At 37.0% G+C, this 22,227-nt stretch overlaps 1 protein-coding gene across 12 annotated transcripts in view; it reads left to right on the top strand.

The window, feature by feature from the left end:
• The window catches only part of SVIL (supervillin), a 180,487-nt gene that overhangs the window by 115,947 nt on the left and 42,313 nt on the right, over nt 1-22,227 (top strand). For 7 of the 12 annotated variants that reach the window (XM_081345238.1, XM_081345230.1, XM_081345235.1 and 4 more), the window contains 10 exons: nt 8-883; nt 1,302-1,472; nt 2,126-2,160; nt 5,518-5,579; nt 5,746-5,885; nt 6,554-6,649; nt 8,564-8,816; nt 12,142-12,700; nt 15,085-15,274; nt 18,537-18,669. In XM_081345238.1, the coding sequence (XP_081201364.1) occupies nt 8-883; nt 1,302-1,472; nt 2,126-2,160; nt 5,518-5,579; nt 5,746-5,885; nt 6,554-6,649; nt 8,564-8,816; nt 12,142-12,700; nt 15,085-15,274; nt 18,537-18,669 (2,515 nt within the window). The remainder of the gene's footprint in view (nt 1-7; nt 884-1,301; nt 1,473-2,125; nt 2,161-5,517; nt 5,580-5,745; nt 5,886-6,553; nt 6,650-8,563; nt 8,817-12,141; nt 12,701-15,084; nt 15,275-18,536; nt 18,670-22,227) is intronic. The other 5 variants (XM_081345236.1, XM_081345233.1, XM_081345240.1 and 2 more) reach the window with 3 other exon arrangements.

Consider the following 22,227-nt stretch of genomic DNA (forward strand, 5'->3'; position numbering starts at 1 on the left):
CTTAAAGAGTAAAAGTTAGAGAGAAACTGGTGAAAGAGGAAAGTGCTCGTGGAAGCCTTGAACTTCTCACAGACACTATGTCTCAAAGGAAATTTCTCCCAGTACCGGTTAATGTTGTGCCTCTTCAGTCAGAAACATCTGCTTTCCATAGGGTTGCCAGTAAGCCATTTGATTTAGCCTGCCAACCAGCTCATGGCTATATTCAGCCTGCTGGAATTGCTCATACAGCCCAATTGGTGGCACCCGAAGAACCGGAAAGGAATCCCACTAGCAGGATTCCCATACAGGCCAATGCCAGCTTCATAACTAGATTCCCACCAGATGCTATGATGGACAATGAGAAATGTCACTTGATTCAGAAATATGGATCATCCAAGCTTGATTATTCTGGATTGGAGGCTGAGAAGGAAAGACAAGCAGTTCGACCTTCGGAGTTGCAAAGGCAAATGAAGAGTAGAGAGGCCTACTGTGGAGAAGATGGATTTAAGAAGGATTCAATTATGAAGCTAAAGTTTGTGAAAGTTGAGAAGGATCTAAAGAGCTTTAAGGAGTGGATGCCTGAACCTAAGATGAAGATTCATGAGAATGTTGAGAAAACCGAAAAGGTTATGCATCTTCGAAGTGCTAGAGGGAGTGTTCAGGCCCCTGAACAAATTACTGTGAAACCTAAATTCCTTACACGCTCCCTATCTGATCACACTGGATCTCCTAAACTAGAAGTTTTCAAAAGTAAAGAGCATGTTGCAAAGAACATCATGCAGTTTCAAAGCATTGAAGGAAAGATCCCCAATGGTGAGATTTCTGTGGTTGATACAAAAGTCTCTGTGGCCCAACTCCGTAATGTCTTTTTGGAAACTGCTAATGCCAAGAAGAAACCTGAACTGTAGGTGACATTTTCTGGTTATTATTGTTATTACTACTGCTACTATTTAACTGATGTGAACACTTGCACGTCCTTGGCATAAACGGCACTCAAAACTCAACATCAGTTGCATTCTGCAGCACTTCAAAAACCCGGTGTAATTTCCATCTAGTATGTTTGACACAGTGTTGGCCTTCATCTTCTTGTTCATACATGCTTCTGCTTGCTTAGTGCAAGTTCTGATGTTGGGTGGCTGGAATGGAATGACTTTTTCTGTGCATGGTTTTTCTGGAAGCATGCAGAGTGAGCAATAATGGACTGATTTGATGGGACACTTACATCTGACCTTCATCTTTCTCTTTTCTCATTCTTCTTCTCTCCCTGTTCGTCCTAATTCTTTGTTGTTCCCTCTCTCCACTTTCTGCCGTGTTAAAAAAAGTGGGTCTCAGTGTGAGATGCAAACATCAGGTACTGATTTGTCGAGCAGTGCTCAAAGCGAAAAAAGGTCACGAAGGCCAAGGCGGTATTTTTCTCCTGAGGAAAATAGAAAGACTTCTGAGAGATTTAGGACTCAACCCATAACTTCAGCAGAGCGAAAGGAAACGGATCGGTAGGCATTTATACAGCTGAGATCACTGAATAATAGTCTATATATTGCACTTTCTATTAGTAAAATAAACTAGACGCTTCAAGGTCTTTTAGGATTTCTTTCTGGTTTTTTTTTAATGAAAGTTAAATATTATTCAGCCAGACTAATAATGCAGTTGGAGGTGGCTGATTTGGAGGGAGTGTTTTTATTATACATTGATATATATGCATGCACACACACACAAACACACACACAAACACACACAAGTACATAACTACATTCTATTCCATATTAGGTACAGGAAACAGGTTATCTTTAAAAGTTCAGCATGCATTCTAAGGTAAAAATAGATTCAGTCTACAATGTTTAAGCAATTATTTAAAAATCTGACATCAGTGCTAGATGTAATCATTGGGGGAATATTTTAAGGTGTTTCATTTTTTTATTTATTTAATGAATTATCTGATTTCATTCTCCTTCATGCAACTTACACCTGGCTGGAATTGCTTGCCATCCTGCTTTCAGGTTATTTGCAAATAAAAGATTATTGCAAACTGAAACACTATCTTATTTGTGGTTTCTCCTGTCCTCCTTGACTTCAAGTGGATTATTTTTTTTCCTTTGTAAAAAGAAAGACCATTGTTTTATCTTTTTCCTTTGTGCAATTTCCATAGGTCCACTTTCTGTCCAGAAATGCCATCTCCTGAAGGTAAGAATATTTTTTACCCATAGTTTTTGTGGCTATTTTCATTTTGCTTTATTTTTATTTATTACACTTATATTCTAGTGTAATCTGGCAACTCTTCATGGCTAGCATAATATAAAAACAGTTTAACATCCGTAGTAAGTTAAAAATGAATAAGACCAAAATGCATCATAAAACAAATATGAATAAGGCAGTATAACAACAATAAAATGAAAGGTCATTAATTGAATTAAAAGCTCTTTGTAACATCCTGCTAAAAGCCATCAGAAAGGATCCAGTCTGATTCCAAAGCAGAATCCCTGCATTCCAAAGCATCTCCTGCAGACCCTCTCACTTCCTGGAAGGGGGAATTACTGAGTTTCATCATAGAAGATCTATCAAATAGTCCAATTTAAGTTGGAATAGATGGTCCTGCAGGTACCCAACTCAACACCAGCATTTTAAATTATATCTGGAAGCCAATGAGTAGTCAGCTGAGAATCCTTAGCATAAGATATCACAGGCTTCAGAAAGCCACCACATTCTTAATAATCTTTAAAGGAAGGCTTCTGTAGAGTGCACTACAGTAATCTAGCAGATGGTAATGAAGGCATGAATTACTGTAGCCAGGTCCTCCAGCACCAGGGAAACTGCAAATGGCACACCAGCCAAAAGTGAATCAAAGTCTCTCTAGCCATTCTGTTGAGAAGCCATAGTTCCAGAGGCAACACTTGCCTGGCCAGAGATAACACTGATATCAGTAACCACCTTATTACACTTCTATTCTGCTACTGAAGAAGTGAAGGAAACAATTTGCAGGATGGGAATGATGTATCCAACACAGAGGTCATCTGACAGTTTGGAGTGTGGTATTATTATTATGTTGATCTATCCAACTTTATCTCATCACCCCAACAATATAAAGGTGTTGTCAATGTTTTCTCCAGGTGGCTGGAGACTATGAAAATCTGGGTGTAAGAGAACTGTCTGAAGATAAACTTCAGGTGGTGAACAGTTTGGAATGTCAAAGATTGTTCTCATTTCTGTCTTTCTTGAGTTCACCTTCAGCCAGTTCTCTTACACCCAGCATCTTTATATTGTTGGGGTGATGAGATAAAGTTGGACAGACCAACATAATAATGATACCACACTCCAAACTATTGGAGGACCTCTCCTGTATTGGGTAAATGAACCACATCCTGCAAATTGCTTCCTTCACTTCTTCAACAGCAGAATAGAAGTTGTAACTCTTATATAACTATTTTGTGTGTGTGTGTGTGTGTGTGTGTGTGTGTGTGCTTATTTGTGTGGGGGGGAGGCCTCTTCATATCTTTCTCCCTGCTTTTGTTTGCCTTTTATCCTGTTTTTTCCCCAGTTCACTGTTTTAATGTTTGCTGATAATAAATAAACATCAGGCTATACATTTTTGCTAGGTGGACTGAGTGGCATGTTTTCCTAATCTCATCTGAATTTAGAGATTAACTGGCAATCTGAACATTACACAAACATCCTCTTGGCTCCATATGGATGTTAAAGAGTGGGAAAGGGGATTCACCCATCCAATACCACATAAGACATAATGAAATATAAGGATTATATATTCAACACCATGAGGGCAGTTAGTGACCTTCTGGTCAACTAGATAAAAGGTAAAGATTTCCCCTGTCCAGTCATGTCTGGTTGTAGTGGGCTGTGCTCATCTCCATTTCTTAGCCGAGGAAACCAGCATTGTCCGAAGACACTTCAGTGGTCATATGGCCAGCATGACTACGCTGAGGTAGAAAGAACCCTATTACCTTACCACTGAAATGGTACTATTTTATTTACTTGCATTTGCATGCTTTAGCAAGAGCCTTGGTGGAGCAGTGGGCTAATGCCTCCTTAAGTAACACCAGCTGCCTGCAATTAGTGCAGTTTCGAGTCCCACCAGGCTCAAGGTTGACTCAGCCTTCCATCCTTCCGAGGTAGGTAAAATGAGGACCCAGATTGTTGGGGGCAATAAGCTGATTTTGTAATAATGCCGCTTGGGGGGGGGAAAGCCCTAATAAGCAGGCATATACATAGAATGAAGGCTATTGCTAAGCACATTTGATTTGTGCTTAGATTGTAAGCCACCCTGAGTCTTCGGAGAAGGGTGGGATATAAATGGGATTAAAATAAAATAAAAATAAAAAAATGCTTTAGAATTGCTAGATTGACAGAAGCTGGGGAAACACAGGCGCTTACCCCATCACATGGTGCTTGGGTCTCAACCTGCCAAACTTCCAGTTGACAAGCCCAGAGTAAATGTTTCAGAAACACCTGTTCTGAAAGCAAAGAGAAAGAAGACAGACTAATTTTCAGAGAGGGATATTTTGACATTAGAGAACTATGTAGGAGACAGTGCTTTTATGCTATAGCCATCAAGAAATATATTCTTTTTTTAACTTTCAAGAGCAAGTCAGGCAGGCCAGGTCTTGCTTCTTTGTTGATGTGATAAGACAATTTTTGGAACTAAAATAAAGGATATCATCAGAGAGGTCAGGGTCTAAGGGCTAATGAATAAATCAAACAGCAACTCTAAAGGCCACATCTGGTCTCAACTTGTGCAAACCTGCTGCAAATGCAGACTGCCCTAGATGCTATCAGTTTTTGGAATTAATAAAAAAAGGTAACATGAAAAAAATCCTGACTGCCCTGACTGCTGCTGTTTTAAATGCTTTGCCTCTAGGGACATCAGGTAATAAACTTCAATAAAACTTAACATCTGTTGGAAGATGGTATCAGGCAGAAAAAGGATTGTGTTGAAGCATTGCCTGTTTATCAGCCCCGCAGTATTTCTGTTCCTGAACAAACTGGAGTAGACTTTAGGATGGTGTTCCAACCTATAGGCAGTGGTTATGCTCAGGTGTTCATGGCCTCTGTGCCAGCCCTACAAGGTAAACCCAGATGAAGACACTGATTCTATAGGGAGATTAGAACTCTATTTAAATAGGTTATAGTGCAGAATATTGCAAGTCTGCCCATGATTTCTCTGTTGTAGTCTGAGGATTTAGGAGAGACAGTCTGAACCTTTTTTCAGTACTTTTCCACCTGCTTGAACTTAACATGGATTGTCCTAACAATTTCTAGGTGCCTTCTTCAAGGTCATCTCCATGACTCCATACATTCTGTAGTACCCATGGGTTTTCAGCTGGTATCCATGCCATTCTTTCATCAAGGAACCAAAGGGATGGAGTTTCTTGTGATGGCTGGTTATCACTATACTAATTCTTTGTGACAGAGTGATAATTACTTGATGGGGCTTACCTACTGAAACTCAGGGCCTATATTGTATGAAGGTGTTGTGGGGAAGCAATTTAGATTGTCTATTCTAGAGCCTAATACACATTTCTTCTGTAGATGAAGAGAAATTAGATGAAAGAGCTAAGCTGAGCGTTGCTGCAAAGAGGTTGCTTTTCAGAGTAAGTATTTTATTTTTCTGAGAAGAGGTAAATTTCTCACTACTTAAATTTCAGGAGACATTGTGTGAGTATAAACTCTTACAATGCACTAGAGATTTCTTCTCTGCAAATGTATTGATCTAAGACCCAAGACCTCCTTTTAAACTGGCAATATATTTCATTTCAGGAAATGGAAAAATCACTTGATGATAAAAGTGTTCTAAAACCACATTCAAGAAATTCTGCTGTGGAGAGAAGATTAAGACGGATGCAAGACAGATCACGCACGCAACCCGTTACAACCGAAGAAGTGGTCATTGCTGCTACGTAAGTCCCAGAACTATGTTAGCTAAAATATTTCCTTGGCTTAGCTAATTAGACAGTTGTATTTCCATTCATGAAGTATTTATAGCTAGGTAATTATGAAGAGGTTCTAGCAGAGGGGGAACAATTTTTGAAAAATTATGGTAGCTTAAGGGGAACCACAATAAGTTTTTGGAGTCAGTCATTAAATTGTGACAAAGTATATGTATACTCTAATTAATAAATCACAGATGATAATAGGATATACTTGATATTATTTGGCATTATAAATGAAATCAAATATATCACCTTCTTTGAAAAACTCTGCCAGTGTAATTTCATAATTACACTGGCAGAAGAGCAGAAGCCTTTTAAATGCATGTACCCTCCTAATAATGAATTCATATTCTGTATGAATACAGAATCCTGTGACTCTCCTTCAAATCTCTATGCTCTTGTAGACAAGATTTTATAAGTAACAGGAATATGAAAATCAGTTAAACTTTTTGGGAAACATTCCTGTTAACAGATAACTTGGCCTTGGAAATGCAATTTTATAAAACATTTATTGAATTTATTCAACTCTGGAAAAGCAATGTATATCATCTTGCATAGTGAAAACTATATGCTTTCCTTAATGCTGTTCTTTTCTCTTCTTGTGAATTTTTCCTCCCTTTGGCTATTTTTTAAAGTGAATCTACCCCTGCCTCATGTACTGTGAATACCCACACTGTAGTGGCAAGAATACCTAATCCCACTATAGTTAAGAGCACTATACATCCTACCAGGTACTGAGGGTTGCAACTTGCATGTTACAGGGAACACAAGCTTCATTGCTAGCAAATGCATCCATAAAAGCAAGTGTACTGTATGATTTGGAGACCTTTAAAGAATGGTTATCTTTCTTATGAAAACCTTTCTTTGTCTACTGCAAAAGCAATCAAATATTTTTGCTTGTTGCACGCTTGATTCAAGAGCTTTTAGATTAGGCACAGTATCTGGTTTCTTTCTTTTTTGGGGGGAGGGTCCCATTCTCAAATATAAAAGGGGGGAAATGCATGGAGAAAGTCAGATACACTCATGGACCTTCACTTTCCGGTCTCTTAACAGTTAGAAGGATTAATGGAAGGACGAGCAATTGCACCATCTATAGGTGTAAGCATAAATTCCTCTTCTTATTTGGGTTGCCCTTCAGCTGCTTAATACTTGTAAAAGAAACTAGAGAGGTGAAAAAAACAGAATTGAAAGATTAAAATATGATGAGAAGAAACAGTACAGAATTTTCCTAAAGCCTAGTGATTTATTGGGATTTCTCTTTTTGTTGACCATGCCAGATTGTAATTTTTAAATGGCAAAGATTGATTGATAGATTAACAAATATATTTTTACCCACAATATAGATCATTGTGGCTCATCCTTCCATCATCACTCTTGACTGTTTCCCAATGCCTTTGTATATTTATTGGGAGAATGTGTGTGAACAAAATAGCTCAAGAGAAAAGGAATTGGTGAATGCAAGCAGGAGGTTAGCGAGATTGAACATTGAGAAGATAATATAATTCTTAATTTACCCTGCCAGCTATGTAAAGGTTGTGTATAATAAATAAAGTGTTCTTGAGGACTTTCTAACTTTTGTATTTAATCACAAGAATAAAATATAGGATTAGAGGAAGTTATAATTACACTGATCCCACAAGCTTATACTGATTCAACCTGTAAGCATTAATGCCCACTGGTACTTTGCTGACTTCCCCTGAAGTGTGAGAAATCTTGTTGGAGTTTCCTGACACTCTCCCTCTCCCTCCCTCCCTTCCTCCCCCCTCTCACACACACACACACTCACTCACTCACACACACACACACACACACATACACACACGTACATACGTATATCCCAGACCAATACAGCAAACATAAGAGAATTTGGAATAATTGCCATGTAATAGTATTGCTGTCATTGTTGCCTGTTTTGCATGTAAAAATGGATGCATGTGGTGCTCACTATGGGTCTTACGAAACATCTGGCTCAGTCCTTCCTGCTCCTCCCATGAACTGAGCATGCTGCACAAAGATTAATGTTTTCCCCACTTCCTTTTCTGGGTAATACAAGCTTCAAAGACCACATAAGCAATAGCAATAGAATAGATATTGTTTTAGCATAGTCACTGTTTTTCTTAAATTGTAAGCAGTGAGTGGAGGGCTAGATAAGATGGAGCATATCCCTCACCCTAAGAATGGATTTTCTGAAAAGCGAAAGTAAAACTGGTTCAAGAGTTTGGGCATTGTACTCTTTTATGCATGTTACTATGAAAATGACCACAAATGTCTTGCTATGTTCACAACAAATAAGAATCAAAATGAGAGTTTTAAAGAAAAATGTTGAATTTACTGGCTAGAGAGTTCAGAAGAGACTCTCATCAAGACTACATATCCTTTGTCTTACGATGGTATTTAGCTACGCAATGTAAATTGGTGCATGGCATAGATAATGATTGCTGTGACTCTTTTGGGTTGTAAAACACTGCCCTTCGATAAGTATGGAATATAGGATTACGAAAAGATAATGCAGATCCAGCTGCACAAAACCAAGTTGCCAACACTTTATTCCAGTCTTTTCCTAGGTCTTGTTTGAAGCTTTCCTGATTTTTTTTTTAAATGTCTCATTTGCTATTAAAGCTGCTGATTCTGAGGTTTCCTTTAAGGTTGCAAGCATCTGCCCACCAAAAAACATCAGCCAGAGAAGAAATAAAGGAAGCCAAAGATACTGCTGAGCAAGATCAGTCTGGAGAACCAGATTCTTCTACCCTGAGTTTGGCTGAAAAGATGGCCTTATTTAATAAATTGTCTCAACCGATAACAAAGGCAGTCTTTGTAAAGAAGAGAGGGGATCTTAGACAGAGGAGATCGAAAGCTCGTTATCAAACTCAGCCTGTCACTCTTGGAGAAGTTGAGCAGGTACAAACGCAAATGTTTTTTTCTGCTCCCAACTCGGTTATGTCATGTTTATTCAGTAGAAATTGTCCACATGGAATTTAATGGCCTCATTCACCAAACTTGCTTGCCTAAAAATGTGGTCCAGCATATCATCTAACAGCAACTTCGCTGCTGTTAATCAAGCTGTGTGATTAGTGCCTCAGCATGTAGAGATAACCTCTTATCAAGAGGCAGACTTTAAACCCCCAAACACATTTTTCTAATACAAGGTAGCTGTCAGTACAAAATTATTTTGAATTTTACAATCCAGTGAAGACAGTACAATATTGATGCTACGTGATTTTTAATAAGATGGTTATATGAAATCTAAAGGCTGGGTTCTACCTAAACTGACATTTCTAAATACAAAGGCTGCCCCACATAAATTCTGTAAGTTCTTGAAGTACATGAAACTGGCTGTATCAGTTTCCTGTCTTACAAAGGAAATTATGCAGCTGATGTATTGTCCTAAGCAGGGCTTTTTTCCTCATAGAACGCTCAGAACAGAGTTCCGGCACCTTTTTTGGATGGAACCTTGTAGGGTAGGCAAGGCGGGTTCTATGACATGTGTGAGTTCTGGCACCTTTTTCTTTTACAAAAAAAAAACACTGGTCCTAAGCAAATCTAAAGTTCACATAGTCACAATTCTAGTCCTGAACTCCCAAAGCTATATGCTTGCTCTTTAATTCTAAACATGTTTACTAGGTAAAAAATAAATCCTTCTTGGTTTAGGTACAAGTACACCATGAATTCTTTCCATATTGGAAATTTAACTTCAGAGGCCCAGCTGTTGCATGGAACCAACTTGCCTATAAATAGGATAAACGTGGACTGTGATTATCTCCAGGGCTTAGATGATTTGGTTTATAGGCAAGTTGGTTGCTGCTGCTGTTGTTACAACCAATACTTGAACACAATTTTTATTAGAGTCAATAACTAGAGCATATTCAAGAACTGTGTCTATCTTATTTTTATCTGTATGTGACCAATATTGCTATGTTTACAGTTTTTATTAGTTTATAATATAAAATACAGAAATGGGGGGGGGGAAGGAAGGGAAGGGGGAAAGGAGAAGTGTAGAAAAGAAGGGAAAAAAGAAAAAAAGGCATTGACTTCTGACTCTAATGCAGTAGACTAAAACAGTAACATCAAACTTCAATTTTTAACTTTTACATAATAGTATAAATTAGCCATTTCTATAACAACGAATCTATCTAATCAGTAAAACCCAAAATCAAAGATTCATTTTTTCCACCTTAAGCACAAAATCCAGAAGTGGTTTCCAAGTAGAAACATAACTACTTATATTATTTTCTTTGATCAAAGCAGTCAAATTATCTATCTCTGCTAACGGCTTTTGCAGCCATTCGTCCATTGTGGGGATTGAAATGTCCTTCCATAGTCTTGCTGTCATCAACATATATAACATTAAAGTTACAGACTTTTTCCCCCAGCATTTTTCCATTAAACTCAAAAAAAAAAGTTTCTGGTTTTATCTTTCTATTTACTTTAAGAATTTTCTGTATTAAAATATGAATCCTACTCCAACATTTCTTTGATTTAATACATGTCCACTATAAATAATAAAAGATCCCTTCTTTACATTTACGTTACCAACATTTGAAATACCTTTATATATTCTGGATAACTTATCTGGTGTTAAATACCAGTGATACATCATCTTACAGAAATGTTCTTTTAAATTTTAGTTTAATGTAAATTTTAAAACTTTCATCCATATATTCTCCAATTGTTCAAGTGTAACATTATATTCAAAATTCCTTGCCCACTGAATCATACAATAGTTCACATGTTCACTTTCCAAATTCAGTTTCAGTAACATTTTATAGACTTGGCAATAATATATTCATCAGTACCACACAGTAAGATTTCCAATTCATTTTTAATTAAATCAAACCCATAACTCTTTTTGTCTAATTTAAATCTTTCTTTCCACTGTAAATATGTAAACCAATGGGAGACATGTGGTTTTGATTATAACTCTTCCTTAGATTTGAGGGTAGGATCACCAAAATTAAAAGATATTATGTATTTTACCATAAGTCCACCAGTCCGGCTTTGCCACCATTTCTTTTCTGAAAAAGACTTCCGAGGTGGGGGGAGGCAGGAAGGAGACACCCAAAGAGGGATCTCCGTGGAAAACCTTGTTTTATATTTATTCCAAATTCTTAGAATGGCATGTCTATGTGACCAATATTGCTAAACTAGCTTTCAGGGTTGAAAAAAGGTACAAATGGAAAATACCTTCTTTTAACATTGAGGGGTTTTTTCCCCGAGCACAATTGACCTATGATTGCATAGGTGTGTTGGGCTAATATGGATATAATCATGTTCTGCAGCAAACAATATTTTTAAAAACCTGTACATTCTATAAATTTTATCTAAAAGTGGTAGCACTAATGGTAAACCATACCTGTAGCTGAATTGTAGAATTAAAATTTAAATGCTAATGCTTCCTGATCATATACACAAATATTTAGAAATACAGCATATAGGTTTTTTTTCCAAATTGAACTATTATATTTTTATATTACCATTTCTCCAATTTACATACAAGGATCACCCCGATTCTTTTTCCCCATACTTGTTTCCTGCAACTTTTATAAGATAGATTGTATGAAGAGAATGCATTCATTCATTGCACTAAACCAAAATGTGATTTGTTTGTATATTTCCAAGCTATTCAGTTCTTTATTAATTCAGCTGAACAGAGTTAAGCAAATGATGACTTGTGATATATGAACCTAGTTGGAAACCAGCTGAAAGTAACCCAGAAAGTTTTCTGCTGAATGAGGATTTGAATCTGAGGCCCAGTTTGTCTTTCTAATCCTCAGCTGTAGAATTTGTGGCCTTCCAGATGAATGCTAGACTTGTAACTGTCATAATCAGAGATTGGGGCAATAGAAGTTCTAATCCAACATCAGAGAAAGATCTAGCTTTTCTACTTCTGTTTTGATGACGTTCATCAGCCAGCCTATATGATTGTAGGTTTGTTAAGGTATTAAAGAAAAGTAGGTTTGTAAATATATACTTCTCACTTGATGAAAAGAGAACCAATTTTGAATTTCGATTGTTTCCAGAAGCAGCACTTTAAAAATTATGGTAGAAGAGGAGCAGAAACTGTTCTCTTCTTTCTCATTTTCTCTACTCTCTTATGTTTCTGTAGGGTCATGTTGCCAGCTCAGCATCTGAAAGGTTACAATAATGAATAGCTAGCATAATTGCTGGTTATTGCACAGTTTTTCTTGTAGACAACCAGTTTTAAGTCTCTTATCTCATTCCATAGGTACAAAGTGACAGTGAGAAGATCACTCCTCTGTCTCCAACTACTATAACATCTGTATCAAACATGGTATCTGCCTTGTCACCATTATTTAGTAAAGATCTCCATCTGAAGGCAGCGGAAGATCCGATGGTCGGTAAATCTGATTTCAAATACCACTCTTCAGTGGAAAGCATGGATCTATCATTAAAAAACACCCTGAAAACAGAATTGTGGCAGCCTTCATTAGAAATAAGAGAGAACAATCAGCAGTTGAGAGAACTTGAAGAAGCAGAGCCCAAAGAATTTGCAAAATGGGAAATGAACGGGGTAAGAAAGCATAGCTCCTTTGAGGAAAAGCCCCCACATCCTGTTCCTGATAAAACAGTGGACTACAACAAAGAGATAAAATATGCATTTCCCAGAAAAAACAGCATGGAATTGCTTAGCCCACACTCTCTTTGTGAGCGTACTGAAGAAAAGGTCACTGACATCCTGCCGGAGAAACAAGGAGTCAAAGGGCAGTCCTTTGAGGAGATGATGGAGTGTGAAGGAATTGCCAGGGACTCAACACTGCGAAAAGGTAAATGGTTCACTTCCAGTTCTTTGTTTGTCTAAATAAATCTTAATCTCCTCATTATATGAATTTTAATCAGCATCAAGCTCCCGGTTACGGTGTGTGTGTATTTGTATATGTGTGAGTGAAAATGAAAAGAGATTAAAGCAACATGCCTTGTAAACTACAATCTAAAAATAACCTTCCTTCCCTTTATAAGTTCTTACACTTAAAATGCATTTTTAAAAGCTGCCTGATTAACTGGAACTCATTTTTGAGTTAGTTGCCTGATTAATCAATTAAATATTGCTGTCCTAAATTCAGTATGTGATTATTAGTAATTCTCAGGGAATCGATTTGATTATCAAATGTAGCAGTTAGATTTTTTTCCCCTCTTTAATAACGTCAGTGATGATATTTTCATATCAATCTTCCATAGTTTTCCAGGAAAAAATATTGCAATATAACCTGTGTTGTTCTCCCCAGAGAAAGGGACAAAACCAAGTTATGTTTTTATCCATCCGTCCGTCTGTCTGTCTGTCTGTCTGTCTGTCTGTCTGTCTGTCTGTCTATCTATCTATCTATCTATCTATCTATCTATCTATCTATCTATCTATCTATCTATCTATCTATCTATCATCTATTTTATTGGCCACCCATCTTACCACAGGGTTTAAGCTAAAGTTAAATTACCTTAAAGATGGCTATTGTTCTCTATTCATCTTGGTGTTTTTCCTAATGCAAATTTGCTGAAATACATTTGCTGTTTTCTGATTTCAAAAACCAATTGAAAATCCTTTCTATATAAAATAGTGGCTTTATTCAGTGAATACATTATTTGTAAACCATGGTTTATTATTTAATTTATTGTGCAGATCAAGCCCTTAAAATTTAATAAAAGCAAGGTTAAGTAAATCATGACTTGGCATAATATGTGAACCAAGTATTTAAATATTTGTACAAAATATTAAAACATATTTCTTTCTATAAGAATAAGGACTAACATGCAGTTGATACTGGTTGATATTTAGTTCTAAATATTTACCTTTTTTAAAACAATCATTACGCTATTTGTTTAAGATATAAAAACGTTTCACTCTGCAATTATTTCATTCCCTGGCAATAAACAATCCCAACCTTATCACTTAGAGTGTTATGGAACAAATTTTTAAAACAAATTAGAGAGTATTTCTTTCTGAAGAGTTGAGAAAAGTTGAAAAGTCAGCTTTCAGCCATGGTGCTTTTAATTTTACAAGGAAGAAAGAAATTTTTTCACAGTTCCTTTTTTATGTATATAGGGAGAATTTTGTTCATCAGGGAAAACCTACTAGATATTTTGCAATCACCTTATGGAGAATCCAACTTTTCATAAATTATCTTAGTATAGAGACATATTTTATATATTTAAACCAGAGGTAATATGATTTAGTGACTTTGAATTGGCAGTCTTATAGATCCGAATTCTAATTAAGTTTATCTTCTGCACTATGGTGAGTAGAAGTACTAAGCAAGGAACACAAATAATCCATGTTCTTTGGATTGTCCAGTAATTTATCATCCAAAATTAACCAGGGCTAAAATCACCCCAAATCAATTAAGTGCTGCCACCTGCTGAGAAATATTTGTTATTTCTAATCCAGACAGATTGGAAGGTTGCTACAAAGATTAACAAAAACAACGAAAATTAGTGCTTGAATAACATAAAAGGTTATCAGAATCACTAACCCATAGTGAATTGGACATTTTAAATTACATTTATTTAAAAAAGTAGAAGCATTATATTACCATTGCTTAGCACTTCAGGCATTTGGAAAAAAAAGTAATTGTTTTTTAGAGATTATTTTTAGATTATGATTTTTATTAAATAATAAAAAGTTATTGTTTTAGATTGCCCCACCTTTATTATTTTTATAAATCTCAAAGTGGCGAACATACCTAACATTCCTTCTTCTTTCTTTTTTCGCCACAACAACCCTGTAAGGTAAGTTGGGCAGAGAGGGTGGCCCAGAGTTAACCAGCCAGGTTTCATGGCTTTGAAAGGACTAGAACTCACAGTACCTAGTTTTTAGGCTAGCATTTGTGACTTGGAGCATGTGGAAATGTGAAAATCATACCTGTACAACACATTCAAAGCAGCTGCATCTTTTCCAAGACACACCAAGATTGAAAATCTGTCTGGAAAGTTGAAAAAAAAATATCAATCCAGACATATATAGCTCTATGTAATCACCAGGAGTCAATCTTGGAATCTTGGAACATATTTTAAAAGCTGCAGTAATCTATTAACTGTGAGGACAAACATTAGTTTTTAGTGATGAGTAAAAAGTAGAAGTCATTTTTCGATTTAATTGATGCAAAATATGCAGGAGGTTCTTGCAATGAAGCACTAATGATGAATTTCTCCCCTTCAGAGATTGGTGAACCATCTTCAGAGTTTAGAGCAGCTGCAACAGAAAGTGTTTCTCAATCAGCAGCAGTGCTATCCTGTAGGCAACAGGAAACCTTTGAGCTGTTAGGAAAAGAAGGCTTTAGTGACAGTAAAGCTGAAATAACAGAGGACACCCTTGATGCATCCAGCAAAACTATGTCCATTAAAGAAAGGTAAATAGACTCTTCTGAGTGTATGATTGTCCTCTTATTTGTAGGAGGAGTCTAGTTCAGTAATGATACAGAAGACCATTCCTTGTGGACAATCTTCATCTATATATAGTGGTACCTTGGTACTCGCCGTTAATTGGTTCCAGGAGGCGTGACAAGTATTAAAAATGACAAGTACCAAACAAACCATGTGACTTAACCCGTGATCCTTTGAAAAGGTAGCAAGTCACGAGGCAGCTGACACCTACAAGTTCTAGCTTGCACATTGAGAACCAAAAAACGACAAGCACTAGGACAAAATTTTGACATCAAAATGCGTCAAGTACCAAATTTTATGAGTTTTAAAGCAGTTGAGTACCAAGGTACCACTGCATATTTTAAACCACCTTTTTGGCTGCTAAAAATAGAACAACATTATACTCAATTCTGCCAGGTAGTTAATTTTTTAAGTAAGGCATCCTTACAAACATGAGAAAAGTCTGAAATGCGTTTTTAATCAGACAGCTGAATAGATGGTTAACTTTAAAAAGAGCAAACCAAGCAATTGCTTATTATACTTATCCTGTTGCCAAAATATAGCTGTGGATGCAGCATTTAGCATTTTGTGAGTGTCCCACTCTTCTTTTTTAAACAAAAAGCTTTTTTTGTGGCATGAAAGTATGTTAACAGTATCAAACTGAAAAAAATGTTACGCTTTGCGCTATCCATATGATGAAACAGAATGAATTATAGCAGTTGAACAAATGTACATATTACAATAAACTATTCAACATCTGCGCAAAATTTAAGTTATCTTGGCATAGTTTCCTTTTAAGCCTACATTATATACAATTCCTAATATAGCTATTGGCCACAACATATTTTTTTCCATGGCAGGATGGAACTACAGTAAAAACTGTAGTTCGATCACTTTAGTAACATTCAGAAATATGTCAAGTTCTTGATTTTCATACAGTAAGAAATTTGGCTTGACATAATTCATGGCATTTTTTTTTTACTTTTAAGCAAGGAAGTAACATTTGCAGGCTCCATGAAGAACAGAGTGTACAGATAGTTCTCAACTTACAATCATTTGTTTAGTGACCGTTCGAGGTTACAATAGTACTGGAAAAAGTGACATGACGATTGTTCACACGACCATTGCAACAGCCCATGGTCACATGATTAAAATTCAGATGGTTAGTAACTGGTTAATATTTGTGATGGTTGCAGTGTCCTAGGGTCATGTGATCACCTTTTGCAACCTCCTGACAAGCAAAGTCAATGGGGGGGGGCAGATTCACTTAACAGCTATGTTACTAACATATAAACTGCAGTGATTCACTTAACAGTTGTGACAAGAAAGGTCATAAAATGGACAAAAACTCACTTAAAAACTGTTTCACTTAGCAATAGAAGTGTTGAATTCAAAGTTTTTCACATTCATAAATTTCGTGGTGAGGAAATATTGTGTGGTCATCTAAAAAATGTCCCTAAAAGACCAGTATTTTCATGTATTCAATTAAATATTCCATGGAGGAAAGTGGTGCTCATTATTTCTGGAGGAGGGATTGGAAAAACAATGGCCCGGCAAGGTGACAGAGAATATTAATTTTCATGTCAGTCTATTGCAGCCTGGCTTCTCCTGGGCTGTTGAATAAGCATATTTTATCCCTCAAAGAGAGGAAAACCAACATCTCTTGGACAAGAAGTGGGCATTATTTCTCCTGACTTATATCTTTGAAATGATAGAATGTTCAGTTAACACTTAGTATAGGAATGAAAACATAATTTGTATTCCAACCACAGTATGCTCCCATATTTGTACCAAAACACAAGTGCACATGTAGATTTACTTGCCATGTGATAGAGGTGTCAGATTAAGATCAAATGATTTGCTAATTGGCTGCTGGAATAGATAGTACAGCCGTGTATATTTTTGTCTACATTTTAGATTATATTTTATTTCCTCTTGTTTATTGATAAGTTGCTCATTACTCTTGCATCATCTGTAATCTGAATATGTCATTTCCTTAAGGATCAAACTCAGTTTGCTTATAATCATATTGTAATTTTTATAACAGCAGATAATATTTTATAATGTTTATTTGTCTTTTAACATTCTTTTTTGTATAGTGTCCGTCACTTAAGTTTTTCTTTTCTGTAAGGGAAAATGGGAAGTACAGATAGGCAACATGAAATGGAAGAAGGGTAATACTTCATTTATAATAGAAAAATATGATTGAATTTATTCATCTCAGACTTAGTTTGATGAGGAAAAAGGAGTAAGGAACTTTTTTTAAAAAAAGAAGTAGGCTTTCATTTGAGAAAAGCAGGGGGAAAAACTCAAGTGGAGACTGGACAGTGTCCTCTGTTGCTGAAATTCAGTGATCCATTTCTCAGTCTTATTTTGAAAATTCTAACAAACACTGCATTTCTTTAAAAACACCTTTGGTTGTATGAGACACAGCGCCATATGCCCCCACCTATACAAACAATTTGGAATTGGGAATGGTATGTGATCAAGATTGAGATGCCAGTTCTAAACGAAGAATGGGGAGTAAACAAAAGATCCTAAGTTCGGGGCCTCATGCTCCCACTTCACCACCAGCCACAGCTGCGCCAAGGTTCATGTAGCACATTATTATTTTTTTGCTGAAAGGGAGTAAGTTACTAAAACTAGGACTTAGTAACAAGAGAGTAACTATTCCTCAAAGGACTTATTTCCAGGCCTCACTGTTTGGTAGCATTTGTCTGAATTTGCTTCAAGTTGTCATTGTCCGTTTTGAACTCAATGTGATGTCTGAGCAGGGAACAGCAAATCTCCATGCTGTGCTCTTGTTAATGCCCCAACAGCAGCATTCTCGTCCTGTCTTTCTCAGTTTTAATTGTCAGTCTGGGCTTCATTAGCTCCTGCCCAAAATAATTCTAAGATGAAAAAGAATACCATTTTAGTATTTAAAAGAATAAACACAACTCTTTATATATTTTTCGAAAGAAGAATTTAAGATCACTTATTATTGGATTTTTATTTGTATGTGACATTTAAATGATCCAAGATTCTTTGTATCTATGTCAGATAACTTTTATTTAATGTTTGTATCATGGATTAGTCACACAATCTTTTTTCAGTGCAGTATAGACTAAAGTAGTATGGTTATGTCAAAAAGTCGGAATCTGCTTTGTTTCCATTATTGAATAGACTTCTCAGTGGAATACATTAGGTTACTTCACACAATTTGCATTAATAGATCTAACCAAGTCCATATATTTTTCTTTTATTTAGGCTGGCACTCCTAAAGAAGAGTGGTGAGGAAAGCTGGAAAAACAGATTGAATAAAAAAACGGAATATGGACGAGCATCAGGCACCGAACATAGCCCTCAGCTACAGGAAAAGGAGCAACTATTTACAAAAAAGGTACAGTTCCTTATATTTAGAAATAGCATTCCTCTTTAAAATTACTTCAGAAGTTTCCACAGTGGGAAAGAAGTTCTGAAAAGACAAAAAGTTCCATATACTATAGAATTATTAATCATTCATAGTATTTAGACTGGCCATACCATAAATTTAAGTGTTTTATGGTTTCCATTGTGTAACCTCATTGGTTTGCCAAAAACAGTAATCTTTATACAATATTTTATGTGATAGTCTCACAGAAACCATCTATATAAACATATGCTACAATAAATCATGTACTTTTTAAGTACTATAAATCCTATACTTTTAAAGTTTAGTATTTTTTATATTTCTTGAAGTGTTGCTGAAGCAATACATTATTTCTCTGGTTTTATGAGAAGGTAAGATATAATCTAAAACTGTTCATATATTAGGATTTTAGCTCTCTCCAAAGTTCAAAATACTCTGAGAATATATTTCTGTATCACATCCTGGATTTGGTTTTTTGTAGGTTATCACCATTCCCAGCATGTTATATCCCACTGGTCTGCCCACTCCCAATCTTGCCAGTGTGTTCTTGTCCATTCATCCACTACCAACATCCTATCATGGCATAGCGACCAACCTACCTACCTTGTTGTATTCTTGCATTCACTTCTCAGCTGTTTCTGCAACTAACGTCCTAGTTTGGGATAACCCACTGGCTCTGTCAGTTGGCTTTTTTTTCTCCCTCCCACCCCATATTTCTGCATCCTACAGACCAGCCCTGCTTTATTCTGTAATTCAAAACTTGTATTTTGGCACCAGCCCTCTGAAACCTCTGCACTGTGAGTAGTTTATGGATAGAATGTTTTAGACATCAGTGGTGAATAGCAGTTAGTCAGTAATTCAGTATACCCTACCTGTCTGTAATACTGTATGAAATAGTGCTGTGTATCTGAACAGGGAATTTTGAAGGTACAGGAGACCCTGTCACACATGTCAGCATATGAGCTGTAATGTTGTTGTTGTTGTTGTTGTTGTTCACTGTGAGAGGACAATCCTGTTATGTTAGCCAAAAATCAGGACCTGCAAGTATCTTTCCTGATACATTTAACATGATTTCTTAGGAAGCTATGCTTACATCTTTCTCTTTTAACAGCAGGATGGATGGTTAAAGTAGCTCAATGCAAAAAATTTGTGCCATTCAGATGATGCTCTTGGGCTGCTTGTTCCCTGGCATGTGTAAGGGTTAAGTGAGCTATTTTTCTGTCACTGTACCAGTCAAGGCAAAACAGATCCTTTTAGGGTGAAGGCAGTGTTGAAGCTTGCAAGTGGACCATTGCTCTTTTGGCATAGCTCTCGCTTCATCAGCTTCCCCAACTCTTGGGTGTAAGCAAGTCATTAGTAGTCAGCCTTTGTTGTAGCGCAGGCATGTAGAGAAATGAAAACAATATCTTGGGATCAGTTGAAAGCAGCTAGTGGAAACAAGATGATGGAGGGACTAAGTCAGGAGTGTCAAGCTGCCGGCCCATGGGCCAGACACGTCACGAGGAAACCACGCCCACCCCATTGCCGGCAATGGGGGGAAAGCTTCGATACTTTGTGCGACGTCATGTGACATCGCAAGTTTGACATGTCTGGACTAAATAGCTGGCTGAGGAGGTTGACTGTAGGTAGTTCTCCAGTTGTGATGACAATTGGGACTGAAATTTCTTTTGCTAAGTAATGCAGTCACAAATCTTGATGTCCAATGGCTCTGGTCTGCAAGAAGCCCTGATATGCAGTGCAGCACAAAGTCACAGCCACTGCAGGAAGCCCAGCTGCTCCAGTTCAGCCCCTACTGCCTTCATCACCCTGCATCTACCCCAACTGACTTCTGCTGTCTTCTTGCTGACAAATGGGAGACTTAGCACTTCAAAAGTCAGCTGCTGGCCTTGTGAAACCTTCTTCCCCTGGTCTTGCCACCAAGCACAACTTGCGGAAGAAAGCTTTTTCAGCAGCTTCCTGGTGAAGGGCCAAACCAGGCATGTTTTGAGAGCAGCTCCATGGTGACAACAATGATAACCCAGCTTCAGGACAGTTGCTTTCTTTCCTTTCTGTTGCTGCCATATCAAGCCATCTTCATTGCAAATTTCTTATATTGCCCCCATGACTTTCCCTTAGAATGAAATGTGTTCTAATGGTCTAGAAATCCCCTTTCTTTAAATGTGCAGAAAACTGCACATGATTTCTTTATAGGTGGGCACTGTGCAAACAGCGTTCTGCATATCTTTCCTGCTCAGAAGAATTCAACAGCAGATTTTAAAAACTTCACCAATCAGCTTCTGTGCAATTACACAGAAGTGTTGTTAAAAATGGGATTGAACTGGGGTGGATGCTGGCTATTTTCAAAAAATGTTTTTTGTTGTGGAATTTTGATGAGTGGATTGTTCTCATGAAAGAATCTGTGACAGTTCAAAGGACAAGGCTGAATTATGTCTTATTGGCTGGCTTCTGGCGAGAGGCATCTATTTGCTCATGGAAATTAGAGTATTTTCATTAGATTACTGGACCAGTATAGGCCAATATAATCTCATGACTGGCTTCAAAATAGTGTGCAGAAACTCTGGAATGGAACTGGGTCTGCATAGAAGTGCCCATAAGCATCAGCCGGAAATTTGAAACAGAAACACATTTGCTTGAAACTTGTATGAGTTGATTTACTTGTATAGATGTAAATTTAGATTTAATTGTATAGATGTAAATTTGAGGCTCTAAAAAGCAAAACTTTAAATTTGCTCTGAAACTGCAGCCGCTGCAGTTGCTTCAGTAGAGATGTATCTTGTGAGTGGCCAGGTATCCCATTGCCCAAACTGATCGATGTTTTCTTCACTTTACCTAATTTAAATCTCAGTTTACAACAGGTTTATTCCTGTCTGGGAATAAATAGGTTTATTCCTGTCTGGGAAAGCAAAGCTGGCGATAGGCAGTCCAGACCCCAGAACGTATTTGGTCCCCTGGCCCTGAGAAGACCTTAGGAACACCTCAGTTGTGTATTTATTTTTTCTGAGAGTGTAAGCCCACTTAGAACAGGCAAGTTCTATTGGAATTCAATCTCAATTTATTGACCTTATCCATTATATCAGTACATCAGTACAGACTCTAGTTCAGAACATCCCAGTTCTCCTGATTCATAAGAAGAAGCAGGGCTTTTTTTCTCATAGAACGCTCAGAACGGAGTTCCGGCACCTTTTTTGGATAGAACCTTGTAGGGTAGGCAAAGCGGGTTGTATGACATGTGTGAGTTCTGGCACCTTTTTCTTTTACAAAAAAAGCACTGAGAAGAAGAGATGAATGCTGTTAGCTTACTGACGACATGTAACCTAAATAATGCTACAGCTAAGTAGTGGTATGCGACATCTTATACTATTGCTTGCTGGGTGCAGAGTTAGAGTCACCTAATTCTATTTCTTGAGACCATTCCTGAAAATTGGTGGGAAACTAGTACTAGTACTGGCCCAAACTGAGGGGTTTTAATTATTTATTAATGGGGTTTTAGTTTAAATTCAGGGACTTAATTTAATCTTAGTTTTAATCGATTTTAACTTTGTATGTTAT

The sequence above is a fragment of the Vipera berus genome (assembly GCF_964194415.1).
Source record: "Vipera berus genome assembly, chromosome: Z".
NCBI lineage: Eukaryota > Metazoa > Chordata > Lepidosauria > Squamata > Viperidae > Vipera > Vipera berus.